At 57.4% G+C, this 25,923-nt stretch overlaps 1 protein-coding gene across 3 annotated transcripts in view; it reads right to left on the bottom strand.

Moving 5' to 3' along the window:
• ACTN1 (actinin alpha 1) overlaps positions 1 to 24,367 on the bottom strand; it is a 102,206-nt gene extending 77,839 nt beyond the window's left edge. For 2 of the 3 annotated variants that reach the window (XM_062181686.1, XM_062181688.1), the window contains exon 1: positions 24,033 to 24,367. In XM_062181686.1, coding sequence (XP_062037670.1) covers positions 24,033 to 24,137 — 105 coding nt within the window. In that variant the 5' untranslated portion in view covers positions 24,138 to 24,367. The remainder of the gene's footprint in view (positions 1 to 24,032) is intronic. The other variant, XM_062181687.1, reaches the window with a different exon arrangement.
• Positions 24,368 to 25,923: the final 1,556 nt, after the last annotated feature.

The following is a 25,923-nucleotide window of genomic DNA, read 5'->3' as shown; positions in this document are numbered from 1 at the left end:
CTTCCCACCTGGAGCAGCCGGGTTCCAGCTGCACCTGGCCGACACCACGGTAGACCCGAAACCGCTTCTAGAAGACAGCTTTGGCCTCTGCAAAGGGGCAGGGGCCCAGCTCGCGTTTTCATAGCAAAACTGCAGCTTTGCCCCACACATGCCCGGCACCCGCAGCGACCAGTGCTCTTCATAATAAGCAAAGGCCCGAGGCAACCTGGGAGCCGCGAGCCGCCAGTCCACACAGCCTGCTCACCAGGGCCTGTCGAACCCGGGCAGGGCCGGAGGCTGCGGGTCAGGCTACAGACTGTCTCCAAGGACTGGGCTCTCTCTGAGACCTCCAGAAAGAGAAGGGCTGGATTTCGTTCTTCCAGCACCCCACAGGAACGCCCTCGTACAAGTGTGGTGTAACACCCAGCCTCCGGCTTTTACACGCGTTAAGAACCGAGTAGACAAGAAAGGTCTGTGTGTTCTGGGAAACCAACACCGGCAGCACCATGCACCACACTGCTCCTCCTACGTGGCAAAGCCCTCAGTGTTCAGTGCTGACGAAAAGCATCTCTTTCCCGTGAGCTGGTTTACTTCCTTTTACCGGGATGAAAACACTGTGCTGTTTCCAGTTTCCCTTTTTGCCTTGGTGGCCAGGAAGCTCAGAACAAGGGTCAGCGCTGACTTACAAAAATTAACCTTTTCTGCAACACAAATGACGCAGGACCTCACTTGGATGAGGAAGTTGAAAAAGCTGGATGCATAGAAGCTGGGAGCAGAACAGTGGCTACCAGGCACTAAGGCAGGGGGCACAAACGTTCAGTCCTCAGATGAAAAAGTCCTGAGGGTCTAATGGACAGTGTGGTGCCCGACTGTAGCTGCTCACAGCTGCTTACTTGAACTTTGCTAACAGAACAGAGCTCAATGCTCTCATCTCTCCTACCCCCCCTTACACACACACACACACACGCGGTAACTATGCGAGATCATGTATGTGTTACTCAATTGAATTGTGATCATCATTTTATAATGTATCAACTCATCACATTCTATACCTTAAATATATACAAGGGTACTTCAGGAAATTCATGGAAAATGAAATATTTTGGGGGTCGGCACCGTGGCTCACTTGGTTAATCCTCCACCTGCAGTGCCGGGATCCCATAAGGGTGCTGGTTTGAGTTCCAGCTGCTCCACTTCCGATCCAGCTCCCTGCTAATGTGCCTGGGAAAGCAGCGGAAGATGGCCCAAATGCTTAGGCCCCTGTACCTACATAGGAGACCCAGAAGAAGCTCCTGGCTCCTGGCTTCACAGCCCTGGCCATTGCAGCCACTTGGGCTGTGAACCAGCAGATGGAAGACCTCTTTGTGTGTGTCTCTGTCTCTCTAACTCTAACCTTCAACTAACTAAATAAATCTTTTTTTAAAAAAAAAGGTCTAGATCTTCTAGCTTCAGTCTAAAACTCTGTTGGAGAGGAGGCTTTTTTTTAATTACCATTTTTAACTTATTTGAAAGGCAGAGTTACAGTGAGAGAAGGAGAGACAGATCTTCCATCCTCTGGTTTACTCCCCAAATGGCTGCAATGGCCTGGGCTGGGCCAGGCAGAGCCGGGAGCCAGGAGCTTCTTCTGGGTCTCCCACGTGGGTGCAGGGGCCCAAGGACTTGGGCCCACCCTAGAGGAGGCTTTTCACATGTCCACTGTACATGCTTTGTGGCAAGAGGCAGGGAAGTGTGCAAATCAATGCGCATTCATTGCATGCCTGTCTCCAGGGAAGGGCCATTAAGGCTGTGTGGCTACATGAGCAAAAATCAGCTTGATAAAATGCCAAGTAGGGAAATGGAAAAGCAGAATGAAACTGTATAGGTCACTATCAAAATAATGGGTGTGTGAGGATAAACACACACACAAAAAACGGGTTTCTGAAAACACACATCGTTGGGTCCAGGGCCCCCCAATCCCACACTGAAGTTATTGTCCCCCAACGACAATGGAGGCCCACGGAGGTAACGCCGGTGCCACACCTGCCAGGAAGTCCCCAGCCACCGCCAGGACTGCTCCCACCAGACCGGCAGACACACACACACCCCAGGAGGTGCTGGTGCCCAGGCCACATCGGCCAAGTGGCTGGCTGCTTGGGCTGCAGGGTCCCTCCGAAGCGGATTCCAGCGCAGCCAGAACGGCTGGGGGCTGCCTTTTCTGCCCGGCCTCCTCCCTGAGGCCGACAGCCCCGCCCAGGGCAGGGCAGCACGAGCAGTCTACAGAGGCTGGGGCTGGGGTTGGGTTTCTGCCCGGCCTAGGAAAGCCAGCAGCAGAGGCAGGCCGGGCTGACTCAGGTGCAGGTGGAGTGAGCTCATCTCTGCCAGGGCATCCTTGGAACTGGAACCCCACAGCCGAGATGGTTCCCATGGCAACGAGCCAGCACCTCCTCCACAGCCGCCTTCCTCGGAGCGCCTGTGCCTGTGCCCACGGTCACTAAGCCGCCCTCCCCAGCCTCAGCGTGTGGAACAGAAGAAGGAGGGGCCTGGGCAGGCTGGGCGAGGCAGAACCACGCATGCCCCCCGGGTCCATCCCTTCTCGGGTAGGACGACTGAACAGGGACTCCTGGCCACGCAGCTGCCACCGAGTCCTACTGCTGGCCCTGGGGCAAGTCAACCCAGTCCCTCTCCCATATCACAACCCTGGGCCCTCTCTCTGCACCTTCAAATGCTCTTCTGGCTTCCACCTTCCCCACCTGCCACGTGGGCCCTGCACACGGGCCTCTCCACGTGTGGTGTCCGACTCAGACAGCCACACGCCCGCCGAGCAGCTCCCAGGGCAAGCCTGGTGCCTGTACTGCCGCACAGATGGCCAGAGCTTGTGCCTCCACTGATAGACCCAGTACCCACGCTACCCACCCCCAGGCATCCCACACGCAGCTGCACCGGCCCACTGCCTCCTTCACTCATGTCCACACTGCACTCCCGGTCCCAGCCTCTGGTCATTCTACATAGTCTAGGTCTGATTCTTGGCTCACGTTGTCACCTCCTCCAGGAAGCCTCACCTGGCTCCTCCTAGCGGGGCTGTGGTCTTCCTCTGGGCTTCCTTCACTATACACTGGCCCCAACACCTCTGCACACAACAGGTCAGCCGTGGGTCTCTAGTGCATTGGTCTGCTCCAAGGCCAAGGTCATGCAGCTGACCCTGGACGTGTAAGTGTTTAATACGGTCCCCAGCCACACAGCAACATTTCTGTCAACAACACTAGTGGGTTAACACCCTGGCCTGAAGCCCCATATGGGAGCCGGTTTGAGACCCGGCTACTCCACTTCCTGTCCAGCTCTCTGCTATGGCCTGGGATAGCAGTAGAAGATGGCCCAAGACCTTGGGCCCCTGCACCCACATGGGAGACCTGGAAGAACTCCTGGCTCCTGGCTTCGGATCGGCCCAGCTCCGGCCATTGTGGCCATCTGGGGAGTAAACCAACAGATGGAAGACCTCTCTCTCTCTCTCTCTCTCTCTCTGCCTCTCCTCTCTCTGTGTTACTCTGACTTTCAAATAAATAAATAAATCTTTAAAAAAAAAAAAAAAAGAGTGTGCAGTCAACTGTGGTGCCTTAAGATTATCACGGAGCTAAAATCCTCCCTCCACTTTGTGACCTTACAGCCCTCTTAGTTTGTCTAAGTCCACCTCCATGAAGCTCACGCAGTGACAAAATCGCCTTGCGATGCGTTTCTTGGAGAGCATCCCATCGCTCAGTGACACGTGGACATGTGAAATCCAGCCGCTGAGCCCAAGGATTTTGTTACACTATTCTCTGAACATTTTCTTCTGTTTGAAATGTCATAAAAAAAAAAAAAAAAAAGGAGAGAGAACCATAATCTACAATAAACACAGGCCGAGTGCCTTCAGCCCTACGTGTATGTCAACAATCTCCAGTTTCTGCCCGAACTCACGCTACAGACACGGCCCTCCCGGCCTGGGCCTGGAGCCCAACATCACCTGGCCAGTTTTCCAGGGAGTTCAAACCTCAGATGAGCACCTGTACTATCCAGGCAGGATCAGCTGCTAACGACTGGAGCCCAGTAACAGGTACATGAGACTTCATTACACTGCTCTCTCTACTCCCATGCACAAATGCTACAAGTTTTTAAAAATCCGTTCACACATGCAACTAAAATGCACTGTGAATAAACACAGAAATAAGAATCAACCTCGCCTCTTGAGCTGACAACTTGAATAAATTCAGTTATTTGCTCTCTTATCCCTCCCCAGGAATTAAAGATCTGACAGCGCTGGCGTTGGTGACACAAAAGCAACATTGACCTCCCCAGAGGGACAAACCCCGAAGGAGGGGCTTCTGGCACTGCGTCTCCCACACTGTGGGGTGCAGGGGCCTTCTCAGCCCTGCCACGCCATGCACAGGGGCTTCCCCCCAGACAGGAAGTGGCCTGGGAGTCCTAGCGGACGCTGCTGGCCTTGCTCTCCCACAGAAGCCATGCCAGGGTCCACAAGACTTAAAGGCAGAGTCCGAGGGCTCTCTATTCCAGAATTACGGTCTTTCCAAGAGCCCACTGGGGTACCAGATGCAAACTCAGCATCCTAACCTGAAAATCCAAAATCGGCAACTTTTTGAGCCCTACTGGATGCCATAGGTGGAAAATGCCACACTGGACCTCCAGTGACAGATCACAGTCAAACGCAGGTGCAGGAGTGGACGTCTGGCCTAGTGATGGAGACGCTCGTTAAGATGCCCACACCCCAGCTCTGGGTGCCTGGGTTTGATACCTGGCTCCACTCCTGGCTCCAGCTTCCTGGAAGGCAGACCCTGGGAGGCAGCGTTGATGGCTCAGGTGATCCAGTTCCTGCCACCCACGCGGGAGACCAGGATTGAGTTCACCGTTGCCAACTTCTTCTCCCAGCCTGGGCTGGAATGCCCCAAATGGGCACTTGGGGAGTGAACCCAGATGGAAGCTCTTTCTCTCTGCTTCTCAAATAAGCTAATTTAATTTAAAAATGTACACCAAAAACACTATAAAATTATATTCAGGCTCTGTGTGTAATGCATATAAGATACAAAGGAATTTCATGTTTAGACTTGGGACTCGTCCCCAAGATATCTCATTATTTACACGCAAATACTTTAAAATCTGAAACATGTCTGATCCTACAGGCTAGAAATCCTTGGGTTCAAATCACAGGTGAGCCACTGACTGGCTGCAAGACCTTAGGCAGGTTGCTCAACCTCTCTGGACCTCGAGGGCCCATCTGAGAAGTGGGGGGTGCTGGTGCCCACTTCCCAGTGTTGCCGTGCGGATCATACAGGCTACCTCGTGAAGGCCCTCGTCCCAGGGCTCACCCATGAGCTGGGGACGGTGGCACATGGCATCAGAACAGCAAGCCCTGGGACGCTCCTCGTGTCATTACTGTCACTACAGCAGGAGGTGGCCCTGAGTCCTTCCATCAGGTTTCTTCTGTCCACGGAGGCCAGCAGCGCCCCCTTCCCTGGGGAGATAGCCCCAGCCCTCCCAGGCTCTGGATGCGTAGCCAGGCTGAGTGGCGTGTTGTGGTTGTTTGGGGGCCTTGTGCTCACTCCAGGCATCAGGAGGGTGACACACTAGTCCCACAGAGCAGCGTGTGGCTCTCAGTCTGCCATACGTTAGCCTCAGCGAGCTACTTAATTTCTCCCACCAATCAGTAAGGCCGATAGATCCTGCCTCGCTGTGGGGAAACACAAGACGACATGTGACAAACAGCAGGAAAGAAGGGCAATGCAGCTGCATCAGAGAATGCAAGCCTGGAGCACCTGCACAGACCCACAGTCAACCCTGAACCTGACCTTGACATGACCGGGAAGGTGCCCTACTAGCGGCAGCCAACAAAGGCAGGGCCAGAACCCCAGGATCCCAGGGAGGCCCAGAGGCTAGGCCTAGCAGAGTCTCATTCCCAAGGCCATCCTTGGGGGTGACCAGTGCCTGGGATGTCAATGGGGGACAAGAGAACAGACCAGGGCAGACGGGAGAAGGGCGAAGAGAAAGATGCAGGGTGGCCAAAAGCCCAAGCTGGGCTGGGAGTTGGGTCTAGCAGGTCAGACTCCAGCATCCCACACTGGAGCACCGGAGTCCAAGTCCCAGCACCGCTCCTGACTCCAGCTTCCTGCTAATGCAGACCATGGGAGGCAGCAGTGAACTTGAACTACAGTTCAAGTATCTGGGCTCCAGTCGCCTATCTGGGAGACCTAGATGGCATTCCCAGCTCCCAGCTTCAGCACCCTGACTCTCTGTCTCTCAAATTAATCAATAAAACTTTAAGGGGCAGGCATTTGGCACAACAATTAAGGCATCACTTGGGATACCTGGGTTCCTTAATCAGAGTTTGAGTCCTGGTTCTGCTCCTGATCCCAGCTTCCTGATACTGCGCGCCTGGAAGGCAGCAGGCGACGGCTCAAGTACTTGGGTTTCTGCCACCCACATGGGAGACTCAGATTGAGTTTTGGGATCCTGGCCTTGGCCTGGCCCAGCCCTGGCCAATGCAGGCATTTGGGAAGTGAACCAGCAGATGGAATATCTCTGTCTCTGTCTCTCTCTCCCTATCCAATAAACAAATTTAATAAAGAAAAATGTATTTAAATCATTTTTTTAAAGATTTTTTTTGAAAGTCAGAGTTACACAGTAAGAGAAGGAGAGGCAGAGAGAGAGATCTTCCATCCCCAGATGGCCGCAGCAGCCGGAGCTGCGCCGATCTGAAGCCAGGAGCCAGGAGCTTCTTCCAGGTCTCCCACGTGGGTGCAGGGGTCCAAAGACTTGGGCCATCTTCTACTGCTTTCCCAGGGCATAGCAGAGAGCTGAATTGGAAGTGGAGCAGCCAGGACTCGAACCGGCGCCCCTATGGGATGCCAGCACTGCAGGCAGTTTTACCCGTTACACCACAGCGCTGGCCCCTTAAATCATTGTTTAAAAGCCTCCACCTGGCCCTGAGACGCTCCCACCTCTGCTAGCTAACACAGCACTGGGACTTCAGCCTCATGACCAGGACCAGAGAGGGGCCACTTCCTGGTTCCTCAGGAATGCACTGGAATGTGGAGTCAGGAGAGAAGCGTATAGGGCCCTGGGAGGGTGCAGAAGCCGCTCCATCTCTAACAGGGGCTGGCCTCTGGTTCCGCCGGCCAGCTGGGATGACCCAGCAGAGGAAGTGGCTGGAGTAGGGTTTAGGAAAGCAGGCTCCAAACAGGCAGCCTGGGTCAGAGCCCAGCTTTCCACTAAGAGCTGTGTGAGCTGGGGCAAATGACCCACCCTAGGCATCAGTTCCTTCTGTGAAATGTCAAAGCACCTTGTGCTTGATCACTGACACAGAGCACGCAAGGGACGCACGCACCCCAGGGCTAGACACGGGGGAGTGAGTGTGAGGCGTTCATACTAGGACCACCACCACCACCACCACCACTGGAGGGCTGCCACGGACCCTCAGGATCCTTTCTCATGGCCGCCCTCAAAGACAAACTCAGGGAGCCGGCACTGTGGCACAGCGGGTTAACCCATCACCTGCGACACTGGCATCTCATGGGCACTGGTTCTAGTCCCAGTGGAAGATGGCCAAAGTGCTTGGGTCCCTGCACCAACGTGGGAGACCTGGAAGAAGCTCCTGGCTCCTGGCTTCATCATGGCCTAGCCCCAGTCATTGGGGAACTGGGGAGTGAATCAACAGACGGAAGACTCTCTCTCTCTCTCTCTCTCTCTCTCTCTCTCTCTCTGTAACTCTACCTTTCAAATAAATAAATAAATCTTAAAAAAAAAAAAATGCCAGCTCAGGAGCCAATCCCAGGAGGGCCCACCTGTCCATCACCACCTCCAACCTGTCAGGGCACAGCTGTCTCCAAGTGTGGAATTCACGTGAGACTGACCACCCACGCGGAAGCCAGACCCCAGCGGCTCCATCTGCCTGTGGAGCAGCTGCCACCACGTGCGCCCACCAGCAGCGGTTCTGCAGGAGGTCTGCAGCCCTCCTGCAAGGGTGACGTCAGCAGACAGAATAAACAACCCTTAGCAAGTCCGGCCCCGCAGGAGTGAGTTCACGAACAAATCCGATCAGCACTAGGGACCCCAGCGTCTTCATCTAAGTGGGGAGAGTTAGGACGGTGTGGCTCCCTTCTGCCTTGGGCATGCTGATCTGACGTCTTCAAGCCACGGCGAGGGGCAGAAGGGGCTAAGGCTGGACCCTGGAAGAAAACAGATGAAAGACCAGGCTGCCCGCTGAGCAGGTCCCGGGGCAGAGTCCAGGCTGGAAGCCTCACTCCCCAACTCTGGTCGGAGTTTCTCTGAGCTCCCTCCTCCGAGTCTGCGGATCAGCAGAGCCAACCCAAAGCACCGGCCCAGGCCACTGACCCACTCCTCCCTGGAGGGCAGGGGCTGGAAGACAGAGGAGGTGGCCACCTGCTCTGCTCTCCCTCCTCCTCCTCAGCCACGGGCTTCCCGCTCAGGGCCACACCCTGGGGAGGCATTTCCAGAACCCCACAGAGGCAGGGCCCCGGGGATGCACACAGCCCCGCTCCTGGGTCTGCCTGGAAGGGGAGTACATTCACCTAACCCCACCCACGCCCGCTGAGCAGGCAGCAGCAAATTCCTGAAAGCTGAGGACACAAAGCCTCCGGAAGATAAGAGCCTGTGTTCCCAGGCCGGCCTGCAGGCCCAGGCGGCAGCCTCAGACCTTAGCGGTGGTCTCCCGGTGGTCCCAGCCCCCACTGGGCTTCCAGGGGAGGCACAGGTGTGACTGGTCCAGCATCACCTGGTGGCCACAGGCAGCTCTGTGACAAGACCACATGTCTCGTGAGGCCCTGGTGTATAACACTCGATCATCCTTCCTGCTCCAACCAGACAAGTCTCTGGTCCTAAGGACTAAAACAGGACACTTTCCATACCCATCCCCTGTCCCAAAGGGCACCCCCAAAGTTCCAACAGAAAGGGAGCAGGAGGCAGGTGAACCACGGCCCTGCTGGACCCCACGTGCTGGAGAGCTGGCTCCCCCAAGCTGCTGATGCCCAGCCCTAAAGAGAGAGAGAGCCCCCACCCCCGCCACGGACAGGAAGGAGAAGGAAAACCCAGGCCCAAGTTTTAGTTCCTTTGAGGTCCCCAAACCCACACAAGAGAACCAGAAGCTCTCTAAGTCTTGCCAAAGCAGGAGCCCCAGGCCAAGTGTAACAACCCCACCTCCGGGGGCAGGAGCAGAGTGTGGAGGGAGGAGTCAGCGGGGCCAGCACCTCGGGACAGGAATGCGAGGCAGGCAGCCAGCCCAAGGAGGGACACTCACAGCTGGCCTGCCTAGCAGGGCTGGAGGCCCACGCTGGCTCCACAGCACCACGCAGCCGCCAGCCAGCCAGGGGAGGGGCGCGGAGTGGCATGGCAGGGACGGAGGCCACCCCAGGCTCGCACCATACCCCATTCTGACAAGGCCACTTGACAGCTCCCGACTCCAGGAGGAGCCAGCCAGGCCTCAGCTCCAGGCCCCGGAAGCAGCCCCATTGCTGGAGCATCCCCTGGTGACTCAGAGCCTTGCCACCCAGCCCCTTAGCGGCTGCCAGACATCTCCTGCTGGACCGTGGCTGCCCACGCCCCTGTCCCTCCACCAGCACCACCCCCTCCCCGGCTATCCAAGAAGCTCCTACTATGTGCAAGCTTGCCTGCCTGCTCTGCAAGGAGCTAGAATGAGCTGCTCAGGGCACATTTCCTAGGGACCCCAGAATACCCCGCAAGCCCACCTTGGACCATCCAAGAAGCTTCTTGTCAGTCACAGATCGGGGACATCCCTGAGCCTCCAAATGTCTTTGGAGCCAAGAGTTTCGCAACAGTGCCCAACGAGAGGGAAGTGAGGGCTGCCAGCCAGCTGCCAGCACATCTGTCCCTTGCAGCTCTCACCAGCCCATCATCCTGCCCAGGCACTCACTGAGGGGCTGAGAGCCAGGGGAGAAGACAGGACAAGGCAGCGACAAGGGCAGCATGACCATGACCCCGCCGGCTGCCCTCAGGGCCTGGGAATGGGCCTGGCTGAAAGAGCTCCCCCCCACCCCGTCAGCAACCCCACCTCTGGCCTCTTCCAAAATTCAACATGCAGCCCAAGTCCCACATCCAAAAAGCACAGCTTCTGTCCAGCACGCCACACTAGCTTCCAAGTGTTGCAAGATGCTACTGTGAGACAGAAAATATAAATTCACTTAGAGGAAGCACTCCCAGCCCCCAGCAGCTCTGTCATTACGTATTTGCTTCCACAAGAAGTAGGAAGAGGGACAGGCATTTGGCACACGGTGAAGAAGCTGCTGACGATGCCAGCATTCCATATCAGAGTGCCAGGGTTCGAGTCCCGGCCGGGCTTCCAACTCCAGCTTCCTGCTGATGCACACCCTGGGAGGCAGCAGGTGGTGGCTCAAGGACTTGAGTCCCTGCCACCCCTGCGGGAGAGTCAGATGGAGGTCTAGGTTCCTGGCTTCAGGCTGGCCCAGCCCTGGCTTGGCAGGCATTTGGGGAGTGAACCAGTGAATGAAAGCTCTCCCTTGGTCTTCCTCTTTCAGATAAACAAATAAGGTAATAAAAGCCCAACTGCTACCCTAGGAAGAAAAAAAAAAATGGAAAAAGTAGGGTGTGTCCCTAAGAACCTGGCTCTCATAACCTCAGGAAAAGCAGGCCAGGGGGCAGACACCCACAGGCGACAGGAGCCACACGCCAAGAACTCACATGGGAAGAAAGAAAATAACATTGCAACGAACTTCTGCCTTGCTCATCAAAGGCCGGCGGGTCTCTGAACTCCGACAGGGTGGGGCGCAGGGCAGCGGGTGCAGCTGGTGCAGAGGCAGGAAGCTGCCTCTTCTAGCCCCCCCTGCCACCTGTAAGGAGCTGTGTCCTCCCAGGCAGGCCCCCCAGGCCTCAGTGGTCTCTGCATGAAATCAGAGACCACCAATCAGCGCTCCCGCCAAGTCCATCGGGACAAGCCAGGGCTCAGGAGGGTGTGAGCGAGAGGAGCGATGGAGCAGAGGAACTGGCCGTGACACCGTTTACATGAGGGTTTTTTTTTTTTTTTTAAAGATTTATTTTATTTATTTGACAGACAGAGTTACAGAGAGAGGTAGAGACAGAGAGAGAGGTCTTCCATCCGCTGGTTCACTCCCCAAATGGCCGCAACGGTCAGAGCTGAGCTGATCCAAAGCCAGGAGCCAGGAGCTTTTTCCAGGTCTCCCACATGGGTGCAGGGGCCCAAGGACTTGGGCCATCTTCTACTGCTTTTCCAGGCCACAGCAGAGAGCTGGATGGGAAGTGGAGCAGCTGGGACTTGAACCAGTGCCCATATGGGATGCCGGTGTTGCAGACCAGGGCTTTAACCTGCTGCACCACAGCGCCTGCTCCTATATGAGGTTTTAAAACAGGCACAGAATCACAGCCTGCTACAGAGGCAGGAGCGCTATCAACACTCACCCTGGGTGGAGAACACCAAATTCGGGGTCTCCAGCTAGGGAAGGCAGTAGAACCGGGGAGGGGACACCTAGTCCTCACCTCTGCAATGCACGATTTCCTTAGAATAAAAGCCAGAAGGCAGCATGGGCTTTGTGCACTGGCTTCAAGACCAGACGACCCAACGATACTTGCTGTAGGCACCTGACTCTTCCAGGTCTCCGAAGACCCTCAGCTGCCCCTTGCCTCCTGCTCAGCCACACGGGGTGTAAGGATGCAATAAATCACTGAACGTGAAGCTCTGAGCACCGGGCTGCCTCGGCCGGGGAGGGGACGAGGAGAGGGCGGGACGAGGCTCGGTCCCCAGGCTGGCAAGGTGGGCCCGACCTTTCACCTGGGCCTTCTACCCAGTGGCTTCCAAGGAAAGAGGCAGCATCCTCAGATGGGCACCCTTGGGTGCCAGTGTGGCATCACTGTCCACGCCAAGCACCCAAAGGTGCCAGACACACCAAACTGAGGCCACAACGTGCCATTCCTTAATGCTTTTAAAAATTAACAGAGGGTGGGGGGCAGCACTGTGGTGCAGCGGGTTAAGCCTTGGCCTGCAGCGCCCACTTCCCATATGGGCACCGGTTTGAGTCCAGGCGGCTCCATTTCTGATCCCGTTCCCTGATAATGAACCTGGGAAGGCAGTGGAGGGTGGCCCAAGCCCTTGGGCCCCTGCACCGACTTTGGATCAGCTCAGCTACAGTCATTGCAGTCATTTGGGGAGTGAACCAGGGGATGGAAAACCTTTCTATCTCTCTCTCTCTTTCTCTCTCTCTCTCTCTCTCTTTCTCTCTCTCTCTCTCTCTACCTCTCTCTCTGTAACTCTCTCAAATAAATAAAAATAAATCTTTACAAAATTAACAAAGGGACAGTGAACCTTTAAGAAAGAAGGGAAGGAGAAGGAAAAAATGATAGGATTTCTTTGGGCCTCAGTTGGGAAAATACCTGAATTTCTCCAGAGAGGCCTCAGGACTTTGTGCTCGCAAAGACACCCAAACTGTGCTGGCCACCAGCATCCAGGAGGAAGGGGCAGGAAACCAGGGGCCTGGCCCCACTTCCTCCCCGGCAGGAAAACATGCTCCGCGGGCCGCCGCCTCCACGGCCCAGCTCCCAGGGCTGAGTCTGGAAAAGCACTTTGGGTTCCTGGAAAAAAAGGCCCTTCTGAAATAGCGGGAACTGCCTGGCGCACGCCCGCGTGTTATCTGGAGCTCCTCGGCCAAGGTCAAGGCGGGGGCCAAAAACAACAGAGGGGCTTCTGGGAGCCGGAGAGACACACGCAGCCAGACACACCGACAGACACCCCCACGCACAGGCAGACCAGGACAGACACTGGACCGGCCGCAGACAGCAGGCCCTCGGCACACTGGGAGGGGCCCAAGGATCCTAACCCTGGTTTGCACTTGACATAGAAGAAGGGAGAACTCCTCCTTCTGCCTCCTTCCCCGAACCACGTGGACAGCCCGACATGGGCCATCGGGAGGAGGAAAGAGCGAGCTTGGTTTTAACAGCACCCTTCCCACCCACGTGCGCGCCTTGGTGCCTCTCTCCCATCCCAGCCTGAAGGAGGCCACCCACCTCGAGGCTGCCTCCCCTCATGTCACTGCACCTACAGATGATTTGAAAATAGAGCCGGGCACCGCTCTGTCTCACTCCCGTCAGTTATAATCAGCTCTGCAGAGGGCGTTGAAAAAAATAAATCTCCAGGCCCATAAAAATGCTGCTCTACAAGCCCCGGCCTGGCCTCAAATCACAGTGCTGTGACCACGCTCCAGGCAGCCCCTCAGCACCCACCACCAAGACACAGGGAGAAGGAGGAGCGGAGGAGCGCCCTGCCCCACCTGCCCCCCCCCCGCCCCACCCCTCGCTTTCCTGCCTGGGCCCAGCCACTTGGGGCCTTTGATTTAGTCTCTTGGCACCACCCCTCCCCCTAACATTCAAAGTTGGGGCCCAGGAAATGGCACTGCCAGGTGCAGTTTGCCGGAAACCCCCAGCTCTGCACCCAGACTGACCCTTGCCAACTCTCTGAACAGTCGTGAGGCTTAAGGAACTCCAAGGGCTTCTCTTGCACAGGCTTTTAAAGATCAAAACAAAGCTGGCCTTGGGCCACCTGGTTCAAAGTCGGCTTGGTTCCCCTGGTGACTCCAAGGGGAAGGACAGAGCAGGTGCAACTGAAGGAACCCAAACAGCAGAAGTGGGGTGCTGCTGAATCTCAAAGCCAAAGAGCTTCAAGACCCAAAAGCTGGGGTCAGTGCTAGGAGAAGCCAACAGGGACCCGGGGCCCTCCTGGCTCAGCAGCTCTGTGTCCACTCCCGACAGTTACCCCCACTTCTACTGAACAATGGGTAGAGACACAACCAGTATCCCCGCTACCTTCTCAACCAAGGAAAGCCACTTCAGAAAGGCCAATGCCCACCCCCTTAGCCTCCAGACCCTGCAAAGACCCAGATTCAAATCCCATACCATCCCATTCTGGCTTGCAACAGAGCCCAGTACAGTCAAACCATCTTTCTGAGTCTGACTTTCCCCGTCTACATAATGGGGATAAGACCTCACAAGTTTGCTCATCATGATTAATGGGCAGAAAACCACACGTGAATGTATAAATGTTAAAAACCATGAATCATGTCCTGAGCACTTGATTGCACACCGCCTCGGGGTGTTCTTATTTCATTTATATATAAGCCTTGTCTCCCAAATAAACCATAGACTGCTTTAACAGCAAGAGTGTATATGGACACGAGCACTTCAAAAAGTTCATCGGTAAATTTACTTGGGAGTAAATATTATTTATTTATTTGACAGGCACAGAGACAGACATGTTTCCCTTGCTCACTCCCCAAATACCCACAACAACCAGGAGTTCAATCCAGGTCTTCCAGGGACCCAACCACTTGACCTTTACCTGCTGCCTCCCACGATTCCCAAGAGCAGAGCCGGGATTCGAACCCATGCACTCCAGTATGGGATGCAGGTGTCCCAAGAAGCTTCTTTATTTTATTATTTTTTAAAGATTTGTCTATTTGAAAGTCAGAGTTACACAGAGAGAGGGAGGAGAGGCAGAGAGAGAGATAGAGATCTTCCACCCGCTGGTTCACTTCCCAGTTGGCCACAACAGCCAGAGCTGCACTGATCTGAAGCCAGGAGCTTCCTCTGAGTCTCCTACATGGGTGCAGGGGCCCAAGGACTTGGGCATCTTCTACTGCTTTCCCAGGCCACAGCAGAGAGCTGGATTGAAGTGGAACAGCCGGGACTCAAATCAGCACCCATATGGGATGCCGGCACTGCAGACGGCTGCTTTACCTGCTACACCACAGCGCCGCCGCCCGCCCCCCCCCCCCAGCAGCTTCTTAACCCAAATGCCTACTCCCATGGGGGGGGGGGCAGGAACCCAACTTTGAAATCTGTGCATAATCTTTTCATAATATGTACATTCTGTGAGCTTTTGGAAGGTAAACAGCAGGGTTCTGAGGTCACTTGCCTCGGCTCATTCATGACCCTGCTTAATGAGCTGGTCAGTCTCAGGGAAGTCACTTACCTTCTCTGAGCCTCAATTCCCATCCATAAGAAGAAAACTTAAGAGTACCTTCCTCAAAGCACCGCGCGCCTGACTAAGGTAAAACAAGTCCTTTGGCCTCCAACCAGCATGAAGGATTCGTCTTCACACTGACGGGAGCACCAGGACATTGTGAATAAGTCCTGCCTGGTTGCTCGACTGACATAAAACAGAAAAGCCTCCTGTCACTCTCCCGTCCGTCCTCCTCCCTACCCTTCCCGGCCATGGACACCATTTACATTCAGGCCCCAGTGTCTTACGCGTGTGAGACGCTTTGAACCAAGAGCAATGGCTCCCTTTCAGGGTCCCAGGAACCAGCACCCTCATTCTCAGTCCTTTCTCGCTGTGCGGCCATGAGCGTGTTGCCCTCTCTCTCCGAGCCCAGGGCTTCGTCTGTAGTGTGAGCATCCCACAGACCTTACGAGGCTGCTGTGAATGTCAAATGGAGCCACCGGCAGAACACACCTAACACACACACCCCATGCAGGGCTGTCTCTACGTCCCCCACCCCCGACCCTGTGGGGGACAGGCCGCTCCCTCTCCACGGAGAACAGACCCCAGTCCCAGAAGCAGACGGCTGTAGCCAAGGACCAAGCAGGCAGTTTCCAGGGGAACAGCATCCTCTGCATCTCAGCATCTCGGCTGCCTGGAGAGTGGGCTAAGTCACCTTTCCCCCACCATTCCACCATTGCTAGGCAACCTGCGGCTGCCTCCTGGGGCGGGGGACCCTGCCCACGCCTCGGGCCCTCCCCCAGGAGCCCTGGGGCTGGCAGATGGAGAGAAGCGATGCTAGCCACCAGCGTTTGCACAGGCAGGGCTGCTGGGACGCGCCCCGATGACTGGGACTTGGAGAAATGAGGAAGACCAACCCCTCTCCAGGCTGCTCTCTGGGCTGCTCAGTCATCTATGCCCAGGCAGTTTCCAAGGGAAGGGCCACCTCAGACATCACGCCTTGCACAAAAGCCACTCTTCTTAACCATTTTCCTCTTCTAGGCTCTGCTCACTCCCCAGGAACAGAGATCCCCGGCCCGAGCAGTAAGCAGGAGAGATGAGCAAGACACGCGTATGTGTGTGCGTGCACGGGCATGTGCACACACATTGCACACACACATGCACACACAGCGTGACACCATCAGGACCCCTGGGAGTGACCGCCACTCTGGGAGATGCACTGACAGGCGATTGCCATTTCCTTCTTTCTATTACTTAGTATTCTCTTAAGCTCTTTAAAAAATGTAACTCGTATAGCACAAAGGCCACGGTTTAAAGTACACAACCCAGTGGCTTTGCATACACTCACAAGGTTGTGCAACTGTCACCACTACCGAATTCCAGACCCCTTCCATCACTGGGGTTTTGTTTGCATACGTTTGTCTTTGGTTAAATGTTCCTACACATACATGCGTTTGTGTCATAAGCAGCAGAGCAAAGCAGTGAGGAGTGAAAATGCTGGAGCCAGACAGCTCAGCGTTGGAGCCCAGCACCACCACTCGCTGGCCACGCGATCCTGGAAGTCCTCTGTAGCCACTCGGAGCCAGTTTTCCCAACTGTAAAATGGGTTAATGGTGGTACCCACCTCCTGGGGTCAGTTGTGTTCGCACATAGACAGCCGCTGGTACTTAGCACACACTCAGGAAAGGGGAGACGCTATAATTATTCTGAGAAATCTTTTTCAACTTCTATAAAAACTCGGCCCCACTGCCATCTCTGATCTGTGAAGATGATCCTGCCCATGGTGCTGGGGACACCCTCAGCTTTCACTCACTGGTCTGGAAGGGGGCTGAATCTGCCCATCCCACTACAATGGTGCCGCCACTTCAGGGTGACTGAAGGGGGCACGCAGAGGGGCAGGCTGGGGTCATGAATGTTGCCACATGTGGTCTGGGAGCCTCCCTAGACAGGACACACAGTGCCCTGCCCACCAAGCTCCAAGCAGGCCCTGGGCTCCTCCACCTGCTGGGACTCCAGGGAGCACGGCTTGATGCCCAGCCTGTGAACAGGTGGGAAACTGTGTCATTAGGAAGAGATGGCAGGTGGGTTTCTGGGCTGGCCGAGACCCTGGCAGGCTGGGTCTCCTGCCCCTGCCACCTCCAAGGCTCCGTCAGGGCTGGGCCTGGGGGAACAGACTTAGCATATGAAGGGGAAAGCCTGGAGCAGGAATCTGAAGGAGGCTCACCCTTCTGACCACAACTGAGGAACCAGGCCTCAGGGGGTTTCCTCTGCCTGCGGCCTCTCAGCCATGACCTCACTGGGGAGCCACAGACTGGCACTGTCCAAACCGCTGCCCGCTGGGGAGTCCCAGGATGGGCCACTCCTGCAGAGATGCGGCCCATGTACCACTCCCAAGGGGGACATAAGTAGGGCTGGTGAGGAAGGTGCCCCTCCACCCCACCAGGTCTTGGGCTACACGCTGGCAACAGCTCAAATGGGGTTAGCTGGTGAGGATATCCCAACACCACCCACGCAGAGGTGTGGGCCTTGAGAGCCCAACCAGCCACCTGCACAGCCAGCCCGGCCTGGCCATCCTCCCGGCCAGGCGACAGGGCCCAGAAGAAAGGGAAAGCAGGAGAGAGAACACAGGAGGGGTATGACGCACTGTGGCTTTGCTCAGGCCTCCAGCCACCTCCCCTGTCCTGTTGTCCATTACGCACGCACACACAGCCTAAATGTCAGGGAAAACTGAGCATCCCAGCGAATCCGGCTTCAAATCCCACATATCCTCTGGGACACAGCTGTCCCACCTTCTCCACACCATAGGCCAAGGGGTAGCCGCTGCCCTCCAGGGCCCCCGTGTTTGTCATGGCCACACCCCCAGCCAGCACTGGCGCAGCCTGGGGCGACCCTGTGTCTCCCCTTTCCACCTAAATTGCTTTCCATGACCCCACAGAGAGCCCCAGGCTCCACAAGGGCAAATCTCGCTCCACTAAGGGGCTAGGCTCTGCCCCAGAGATGCCCAGTAGCAGGCCCATTGACTGGGTCACCTCGGTGACTGGAGCCGCCTGCCCTGGCTCCAGACCCACAAGGAGCACCAGGTCTTGTATATGACAAGTCCTCAAGCCAGAGTCATGGTTTGTGGCCACTGGCCGGACGCCCAGCCCCAGGCCTTCCTAGAGAAGATGGAAGGGGAGGCAACACAGCTGGCAGCACCTCCCCACCAAGTCAGCCATGAGGAAGCAGGGTCCCCCTACTGCTCTCAGAAGGCCGCTGGAGCCTCCTAGTCTCTCAGTCCTACAGACCCATCATCAGCGTGCAGCCTGAGCTCCTACTCAGACCGAAAAACCCATGCGCTCCTGCCCAAGGGCAGTCCAGGCAGCAGCCACAAGCAGCCCTTACCTGCCTGGACCAGGGCCTGCTGGCCTCTGGAGCCCAGCAGCCCAGCCTCTGCTCCCCCACCGCCACCCCACCCCGGTCCATCTCTCTCCTTCAGGTTGTATCAACGGCTTCACCAGCCAGCGGGGCATCTGTTCACAGCTCACCCACGTGGGGCAGGATTTGGACAGAAAGGAGCTACATCGGGTCCTGGGGTACAGCAGGGCTGGCGAAGCTGCCGGGAGGAGTGGGCAGGGCCCAACACGCCCGGAGCTGTTTAATGATGGGGTCTGCAGACACTGCGGGGCTAAATCGCTTTTCGAGCACGTTCATACGGTGCAGTCATTTTCCCTGCACCACATCCAGCTGACACGGTTTGTAAGCGCTTCAGCATACACCCCTTCATCCAGGATGCCCAGGCAGCGGGAAGAGGGTAGGCAAGGCAGGCACTAGCATTCCCCAGCGGAAGGAACTTGGCAATCAGAGGTGAAGTGACTTAGAAGGAACCAGCGTTGAGCTCAGGGTCAGAGGTCAGAAGTCAGAAGGAAAACAAGCCTCCTGTGTACCCCCAGCCTACCATGGCTCCTTGGAAGATGGGTTCATAACTGCAGCTTGTCTCAAAGCCTGTGATAAGGTCACAGGCAGGCAGAGTCCCCCAAAGAATAAACAGTTATTGAGCACTCACTGTATACTAGGTGCTAACAATATAGTACCCTACATACATTATTTCATCTAAACCTCCACACAACTACATCGGGCAGGAAGTATTATTATCCCCATGTCCCCCTGCTATCACCAGCCACAGAGGGCAAGTGACTTGTCCAGGATCACACAGCTAGTCAGCGGAGGGGCCAAGATCCAGGCCCCAGTGTGCCCAGGGCTCCAGCCAGGACACAGGTGCAGCACAGGGCAGGATGGGGATTCATCATTTCATTCCCACCCCCACCCTGGAGATGGGAGCCAGGCACAATGCCATTTATCTAAGTTTTCAGCCATATTTCTTGACCAGGCCACCTACAACACACTTGCGCCTGTGCTAGGCACCAGGAATTCAGTCGCAAACAGAACAGGCTGGGCCCCTGCTCCATGGGCACTAGCATGGAGTGAAACAGGCAAGAGGGCAGAACAGTGAGGCGTCTGGGGGTAGAGACAAGAGCCTGGTAACCTCCCCCCCCCCCCCAGCTAAATTCCCAGCAGGCACCTCTCTGGCTTTGGACGCCCTGCACCTCCCCAAGTAAACCTGTCCACGGCAGACCGCGCCTCCCCCAACACATCCCCGCTTCTTGGTAGTTGGTAGTCCTCCAGCCTGTGATGGTCTCACTGTCCAGAAGCGAGTGTGCACAGAGCAACCTGTCCTCCTGGGACCCGGCCTGACGTGAGTGTAGGATCTGGGCCTTATTCACAGCCACCCTTAGTCACATGCTGAGGCCACCTCTCTGTTTCAACATTCAGCCACCCAACAAATACTGATGAAGCTCCTACATGTAAAAAGCCCAAGGGCTGGCACCTGTGGGAATACACATTCAACCAGAATCCCCAGGTCTGAAACGGAAGCAGAGAACAGAAGTTAACAGCAGGGGCTGGCTCTGTGCACAGTGGGTTAAAAGTACCTGCTGTGCCAGCATCCCATATGGCCATGGGTTCAAGTCCTAGCTGCTCTACTTTGGATCCAGCTCCCTACTAATGGTCTGAGAAAGCAGCACCCAAATGCTTGGGTCCCTGCACCCACGTGGGAGACCCAGAAGAAGCTTGTGCCTGATGGGCTCCTGGCTTCCGCCTGGCCCATCCCGGGTCATTGCAGCCATCTGGGAAGTGAACCAGTGGATGGAGTGAACCAGTGGATGGAAGATCTCTCTCTCTCTCTCTCTCTTTCCTTTCCTTCTGTAACTCTGCCTTCCATAAATAAATAAATAAATAAATAAATAAAAGTAGCAGCAGATTCTCACGCCAGCCTGCAAGGTGGGTCTCAGTTCCTTATTACAAACAAGGAATCAGGGCTTAGAGGAACCTGCCCGAGGTCACAGGCTAAAGGTACAGAGCGACGATCCTACCCCAAGTCAACACTCTCTCCAACCTGCCCGACACCTGCACACACAAATGCCCAAGAGTCTGGGCAAGACCCAGGGGAGGGGACATACTGGAAGCCATGGTCATCCTGGAAGAGTAGCACTGACCCTGCCAGAGGTGGCTCAGGGGCTCAGTCCAGAAGATCAGAAAGACGGCAAAGGCTGAAGAATGCGTGGGTCACTGCTCCTTCACAGGTTCTGGCCCTAAGATAACTGCATCTCACATCTGGAAGCAGAGAGACCAGCTCACCTGCCGCAACGTCCTGACTCATGCGTGCCTCCCGCCTGCTCAGACTTCTACCTTCATCTGCATCAGGCCCTGCCTTCCCCCAGGAGGCCCTTCCTCCTGTGTCATTTCATCAGGAGCCCTGAAGGGAGGGAGCGGCAGGAATGTGTCCTTTTACAGGCAGGAAACACAATGGAAGCTCCATGAGCACCAAGGCCTGGCCTGTCTGGTTCACTGCCCTCGGATCAACACCCTGAACCGTGCCCAGCACAGCACAGCAGCTCACCAAGCACAAGGGCACTTCAAAGAGTTCACAGAAAATGGAATAGAAAGATAGGCTTATTTTTATAGAGAAATCGGAAACCCATGCTTCCTTTTTCTTAACGCACATCTCCCAAGCACTTCTGCAGTCCCCAGGAGTGCGTGGGCAGGGCAGGCAGCACAGGACGCTCCTTGTATTCGTTGAAGGCTCTAATACAAGCTTAGGAGACGGAAATGACTTGCCCAAAGTCTCACAAATAACTGTGGTTTTTGCCAGGGCAAAAAAAACACAGGGTCTCGGAGTAGCTGTTTGAGTGACTAACAGCCAGGTTGGGATGCCCACAACCCATGTCAGAGTGCCTAGGTTTAAGTCGTTCCACTCCCAATTCTAGGATCCTGCGTACGTGCACCCTGGGAGGTAGCAATGGTGGCTCAAGTGTTTGGGTTTCTGCCAACCCAATTGAGTCCCTGGCTTCCCCCATGTCCACCTAGCCCAGTCAAAGCTGTTCTTGGCAGGTAGGAAGCAAACCAGTGGATGGCAGCTCTCTCTGTCTCTGCCTCCTATATAAATTTTTTAAAAAATTAAAGGCTCTTTCTCCTTCCACCCAGTATCCCCCTGTCTCCTCCTCTCACTCTGTCAGCCCTGGTCCCACTCCACCCCAGCCTCCCACAGTCAGGAAGGAGGGAATAGAAATCCACAAGTTTCTTTAAGTCTTATCCCCCCCCCCCCCCCCGCCCCGGGCACATAACATCACCACCCTGATGAGAACCAGGCAAGGCAGAAACGCCACAGACAGGGAAAGTGAACCCCACGAAAGGTCACACAGGGAATCCACGGTCGGGAAGAAACTGTGGAGCCGATTTTCCAAACAGACCCATGGCTCCTTCTGCCAGATCTGCCTCCAGCAACCCCAGCGAGCAGGTGCCAGCTCAGCCTGGTCTGGAGAGCCTCTGGCTCTGGGTGCCAGGCCCAGCCCTGCCTGCCTCCCTCAGCAAACAGGGCTGAGTGAGGGGAAGCTGCCTGCCCTGCACATGTCCATGGCTCAGCAGCACAGGACGCTGGGCAGGCTACTTCCCCTCTCTGGCCCTGGTTACTGCATCCTCATGTGGCCTGACTCACAGAGCTGTGGGCAGTAGCGACTGGGACTCACTCACCAGCAGGTGCCGGCTCCATGGGTCTGCTCCCCAAAGAACCCAGTTCCCCAGGTGGTCTGCGACCACCTGGCTGTGCAGAGCCCCTCATACCTATCACCATGTGGGCAGAGTTCTGGAAATCTATGTTTCCCCCCAACCACATTTATTATGCCCATTCATTCATTCCAGGGTGCACCTGTGTGCAAGCCCGACTGTGTCCCTGGGGGAGCTCAACCTCACAGTACTCATGGGGGCCTGGTTCCTGGGCAGCTCTGTCACTCAGGCCCCTTCCGGGCACAGGCAGGCTAATCCTAAGCTGGGACTTCTCTTTCTCTTCTCCTTCCATGGAAGACCCCCAAGACATCACCATGCTCATCTCACTTTTCCCATCCAATTGAAGATCATTGTCAAAAAGTGTCACCCTCGATTTTTTTTTGGGGGGGGAGAAGAGCCCTCTGGCTTGTCCCCCAAAGGGATCTCACATCAACATTCAAGTTTCAACTCAGTGGTCCCGGGAAACAATGTGACCTAGCTGGGAGGCTGTGCCCAGACCCCCAGCGCCCAGCTCTCCCGCAGGGACCACAGGAGGACAGGGAGGGAGTGTTTAAGCAACTGCCACCTTGGGAAGCAGGCAGTTCAAGGCCAGGGGACCCTGCGCGGTCGCTGCAGAGGACTGGCCCCGCGGCCGCAGGTAGTCTCCGGTGAGGAAGCCCACCGTGCGTGTGTTTTAAATTACCTCTGCTTGTCTGATGAGGGGAGTAAAAGGGCGCCACTTCAGGGTTTAGGATTCCTGAGTGAGCTAATACAGGATGCCTTCGGCCGAAGGAAAAAAAAAAAAAAAAAAAAAAAAAAAACTTCAGTCGGCTCTCTAAACTCCCCCCCTTTTAAGTTTAAAAAAGGGAATGAATGTTACCATTTTTGGACATGAGCGTTCTCCCACAAGCCCAGCCCTAACCGCGCTATCCAAAGGGACGCGCCATCCTGCCCCCCCCCCCATCCCCGGGTCGGCGGCGTGAAGGGGGGGGGGGGACCGGATGGGAGCGGGCAGCGGGCGGGGGGTGTGCAGGGTACGTGGCTGCCCGAGGCTAGGGCTCACCGCGCGGACAGGAAACCGCAGCAGGGTTGGGGCGCCCTCTCCGCTCCTCGCCCCCCGCCCCCCGCAACAAGAGTGGGTTCCGACCTCTTCCTGCCCCTGGACACTCTGCGGGGGTCCCCTTGCCAGCCCCGTGGAGGAGCGAGCAATCCGCACGCGGCTAAGCGCGGATCCCCACTGACAGACCCCGAACATCCCCCGGGGACAGACCCTCGCCCGACCGCAGCCCCTCCGCTCGGATCGAGCCGGGAAAAGAGCGGGGGGCCGGGGGAGCAGGACGCCGACGCAAGCCATGTGCGGCTCGCAGCCACCAGCCTCCGGAGTGAGGCAACCAAACCGTTCGCAGCCCTGACCCCGCCCCCACAGGGCCCTCAGCGGAGCCCGCGGCCGCCCCCCGGGGGTCTCCACCACAGCGGATTCACCTCCGGGCGGGTCTCGAGGCGACCCCAGCCCCTCCGGCCCGCGGGCTGGGGACACAGCGTCCCAGGCAGCTGGCTGGCCCCGCAGGTACTGAACCCACCGCTGCCCAGGAAGCGCGCAGCCACCGCACGCCATCTGGAGAGCCGGCCAGGGGGCGGGGGAGGGAATGGAAAATCGATCCCGAGCGAGCAGCCTTCGAGCCGGGGTCCCGGCCCCGGGCTCCAGAGCGGCGCCCCCGCGCCCTGCCCACGCAGGGATGCTGGCGGCGACGGCGGCGGGGCGGCCTGGCTCGCGGGCCCCGCGGCGACCTGCCCGCCGGCTACGCCAGCTCCCCGAGCTCGGGCTCGGCGTTCGCGGGCTCTGGGGCTTGGGCGCTCCCCCTTCCGCCCCGCGCCTGTAACCCAACACCCAAGCCCGCCGCCGCCGCGCCGCCCCCGCCAGTGCGCGCCCGGAACCCGCTCCGAGCCGGGAGCCGGGAGCGCGGCGGGCGCAGCACGGCTAGGCTGGGGGCTGCGGCGAGTGGGGGCGGCTGCTCACCTTTCTCTGCTGCTTCTCCCAGGCCGGGTCCAACAGCAGGTCCCGGTCCCAGTCTTCCTCCGGCTGCATGTAGTCGTTGGTCTGCTGGGAATCATAGTGGTCCATGGTGATGGTGCGCGCGTGCTAGGGGCTGGAGTTCTTCCTCCACCTTCTTCCCCGGGGGACCCAGGCGGCGGCGGCTGCCCCGGCGTGGAGAGGACGTCTAGCCGGGCTCTGGGCTGGGCTGGCTCCCCTAAGCCCGGATCTGCCGCGGCGCTGCTCACGGAGGGTGCTGCTGCTGGCGGCGACGGCGGCGGCTGGATCTCCGGAGCCCGCGGGCTGCCTGCCTGCCTGCCTGCCTGGGCGCGGGCGCTCGGACCAAATCCCCACGCACACTGAGCAAGGCGGACACACTCGCGCTGCGGGAGCCGAGGCGGGCGGGGGCGGGGGCAGGGGCAGAGCCCTCCCGAGGTTCCCCATTGGCCAGGCCGAGTTGCCCAAACTTCCCCCCATCGCCTCTCATTGGGAATTCCTGGCATCCGTCAGCAGGGCCGCGGTGCACATAGGTGGACCTGGCGGCCCCCCTCTCGGCGCGCAAGGCCCCGCCCACTCCCCGGTTCCCACTCCCCCGCGGCTCATGTGACACCAGCTTAAGCTGAACGGGACCGATGCCTGGGGACGCCTCTCGGAGCTCGGGAGCCCCCGGGGCCGCCCGCGGGGAGCCCCCGGAGCCACCCGCGGGGAGGCCCCGGGCTGGAGCGAGCCGGCGTTCGTGCGCTCCCACGCGCGCTGTGAGCTCCCAGCCCAGGCGAGGCGGGGGCCCCGAGGTGCGAGGGAACCACCCCCCACCACCACCGCGAGCATTTCACTTTCTCTTTCCTAGGGCACCTGGGTCCCTGCAGGTCGGGCCCCTAAGAAGGGGGGCGGGGAGGGGCTGCCACGGAAAGGAATTTCCTGGGAATTTCCTGATTCCACCCCCCAGCCCCGCCCCGGCTGGTCCCCGCCCTGCGGGACCAGGTTTCGCGCCGGCCAGCGGCTCTTAGAGGCCAGCGAGTGGCTTCGCTGCAGCCCCTCTGCCCCCGGCCTCTTCCCAGGTGGCCGCTTCCCGGAATACCCCCGGGCACGCCCCGCAGACTGGCCTGGCGGGGGCGACCAGCGTGTGGCCAGCGTCCTCCCGCAGACCCCAGCACCGTCCTGAAAACTGGGAGCGAGAGCCCGCAGGGACCTCCCTTATCTACGCCCCCTGCCACCAGCACACACCTCACGGATGGAGAAACCGAGGCTGCGAGAGCTAAGCTCCCAGAGAGAATGCTTTAGCAGGCTCGAACTCCGCAAGCCGGTCCTGCAACCTAACGCCTGACCAACAAAGCCTCATTGTTACTGGAGGAGGAAAGAGGTCAAGATGGACTCAGCACCTCCAACTTCTGCTTCTACCTGCTTGCACTTCCTTCTTTGGACGTAGGAAGCGGAAGGTCTCAACCGTGCTGCACCGGCCGTGAGAGACCCGGGGAAGAAGCCAGCATCACAAGGGGGGATGGGGTGGGAGGGCGGGCATCGAGGTCTGCGAGGTCTGAAGGAGAGGAGCGAGCCAGCTGCCCAGAGGTTAATGCACACTGCTGTGCACCGCAGGAGCGCTGGGTTTCCGCAGCGGGCTCTCTGTGTCCTGGGGGATGGGGTCGGGGCTTGGTTCCAGGACCCCGAGGATATGAAAATCCTAGGATGCTCAAAGCCCTTATTGAAATGACAGTATTTGCACAGACACAGTCCTCCTGGGTGCTTTAAGTCACCCCTGATGACTTAGAATGCCAGTGCAACGGGAATAGTTGTTAGACTCTACTTTTAGGGGATAATGGCAACGAATAGAAGAGTAGGTAGATGTCCCTCATCTTTGCTCCCCAACACGTTCCGTCTG

The sequence above is a fragment of the Lepus europaeus genome, chromosome 22 (genome assembly GCF_033115175.1).
Source record: "Lepus europaeus isolate LE1 chromosome 22, mLepTim1.pri, whole genome shotgun sequence".
Taxonomy (NCBI): Eukaryota; Metazoa; Chordata; class Mammalia; order Lagomorpha; family Leporidae; genus Lepus; species Lepus europaeus.
The sequence above is the reverse complement of the archived record's forward strand: the minus strand, read 5'-3'. Positions and strand labels throughout refer to the sequence as shown.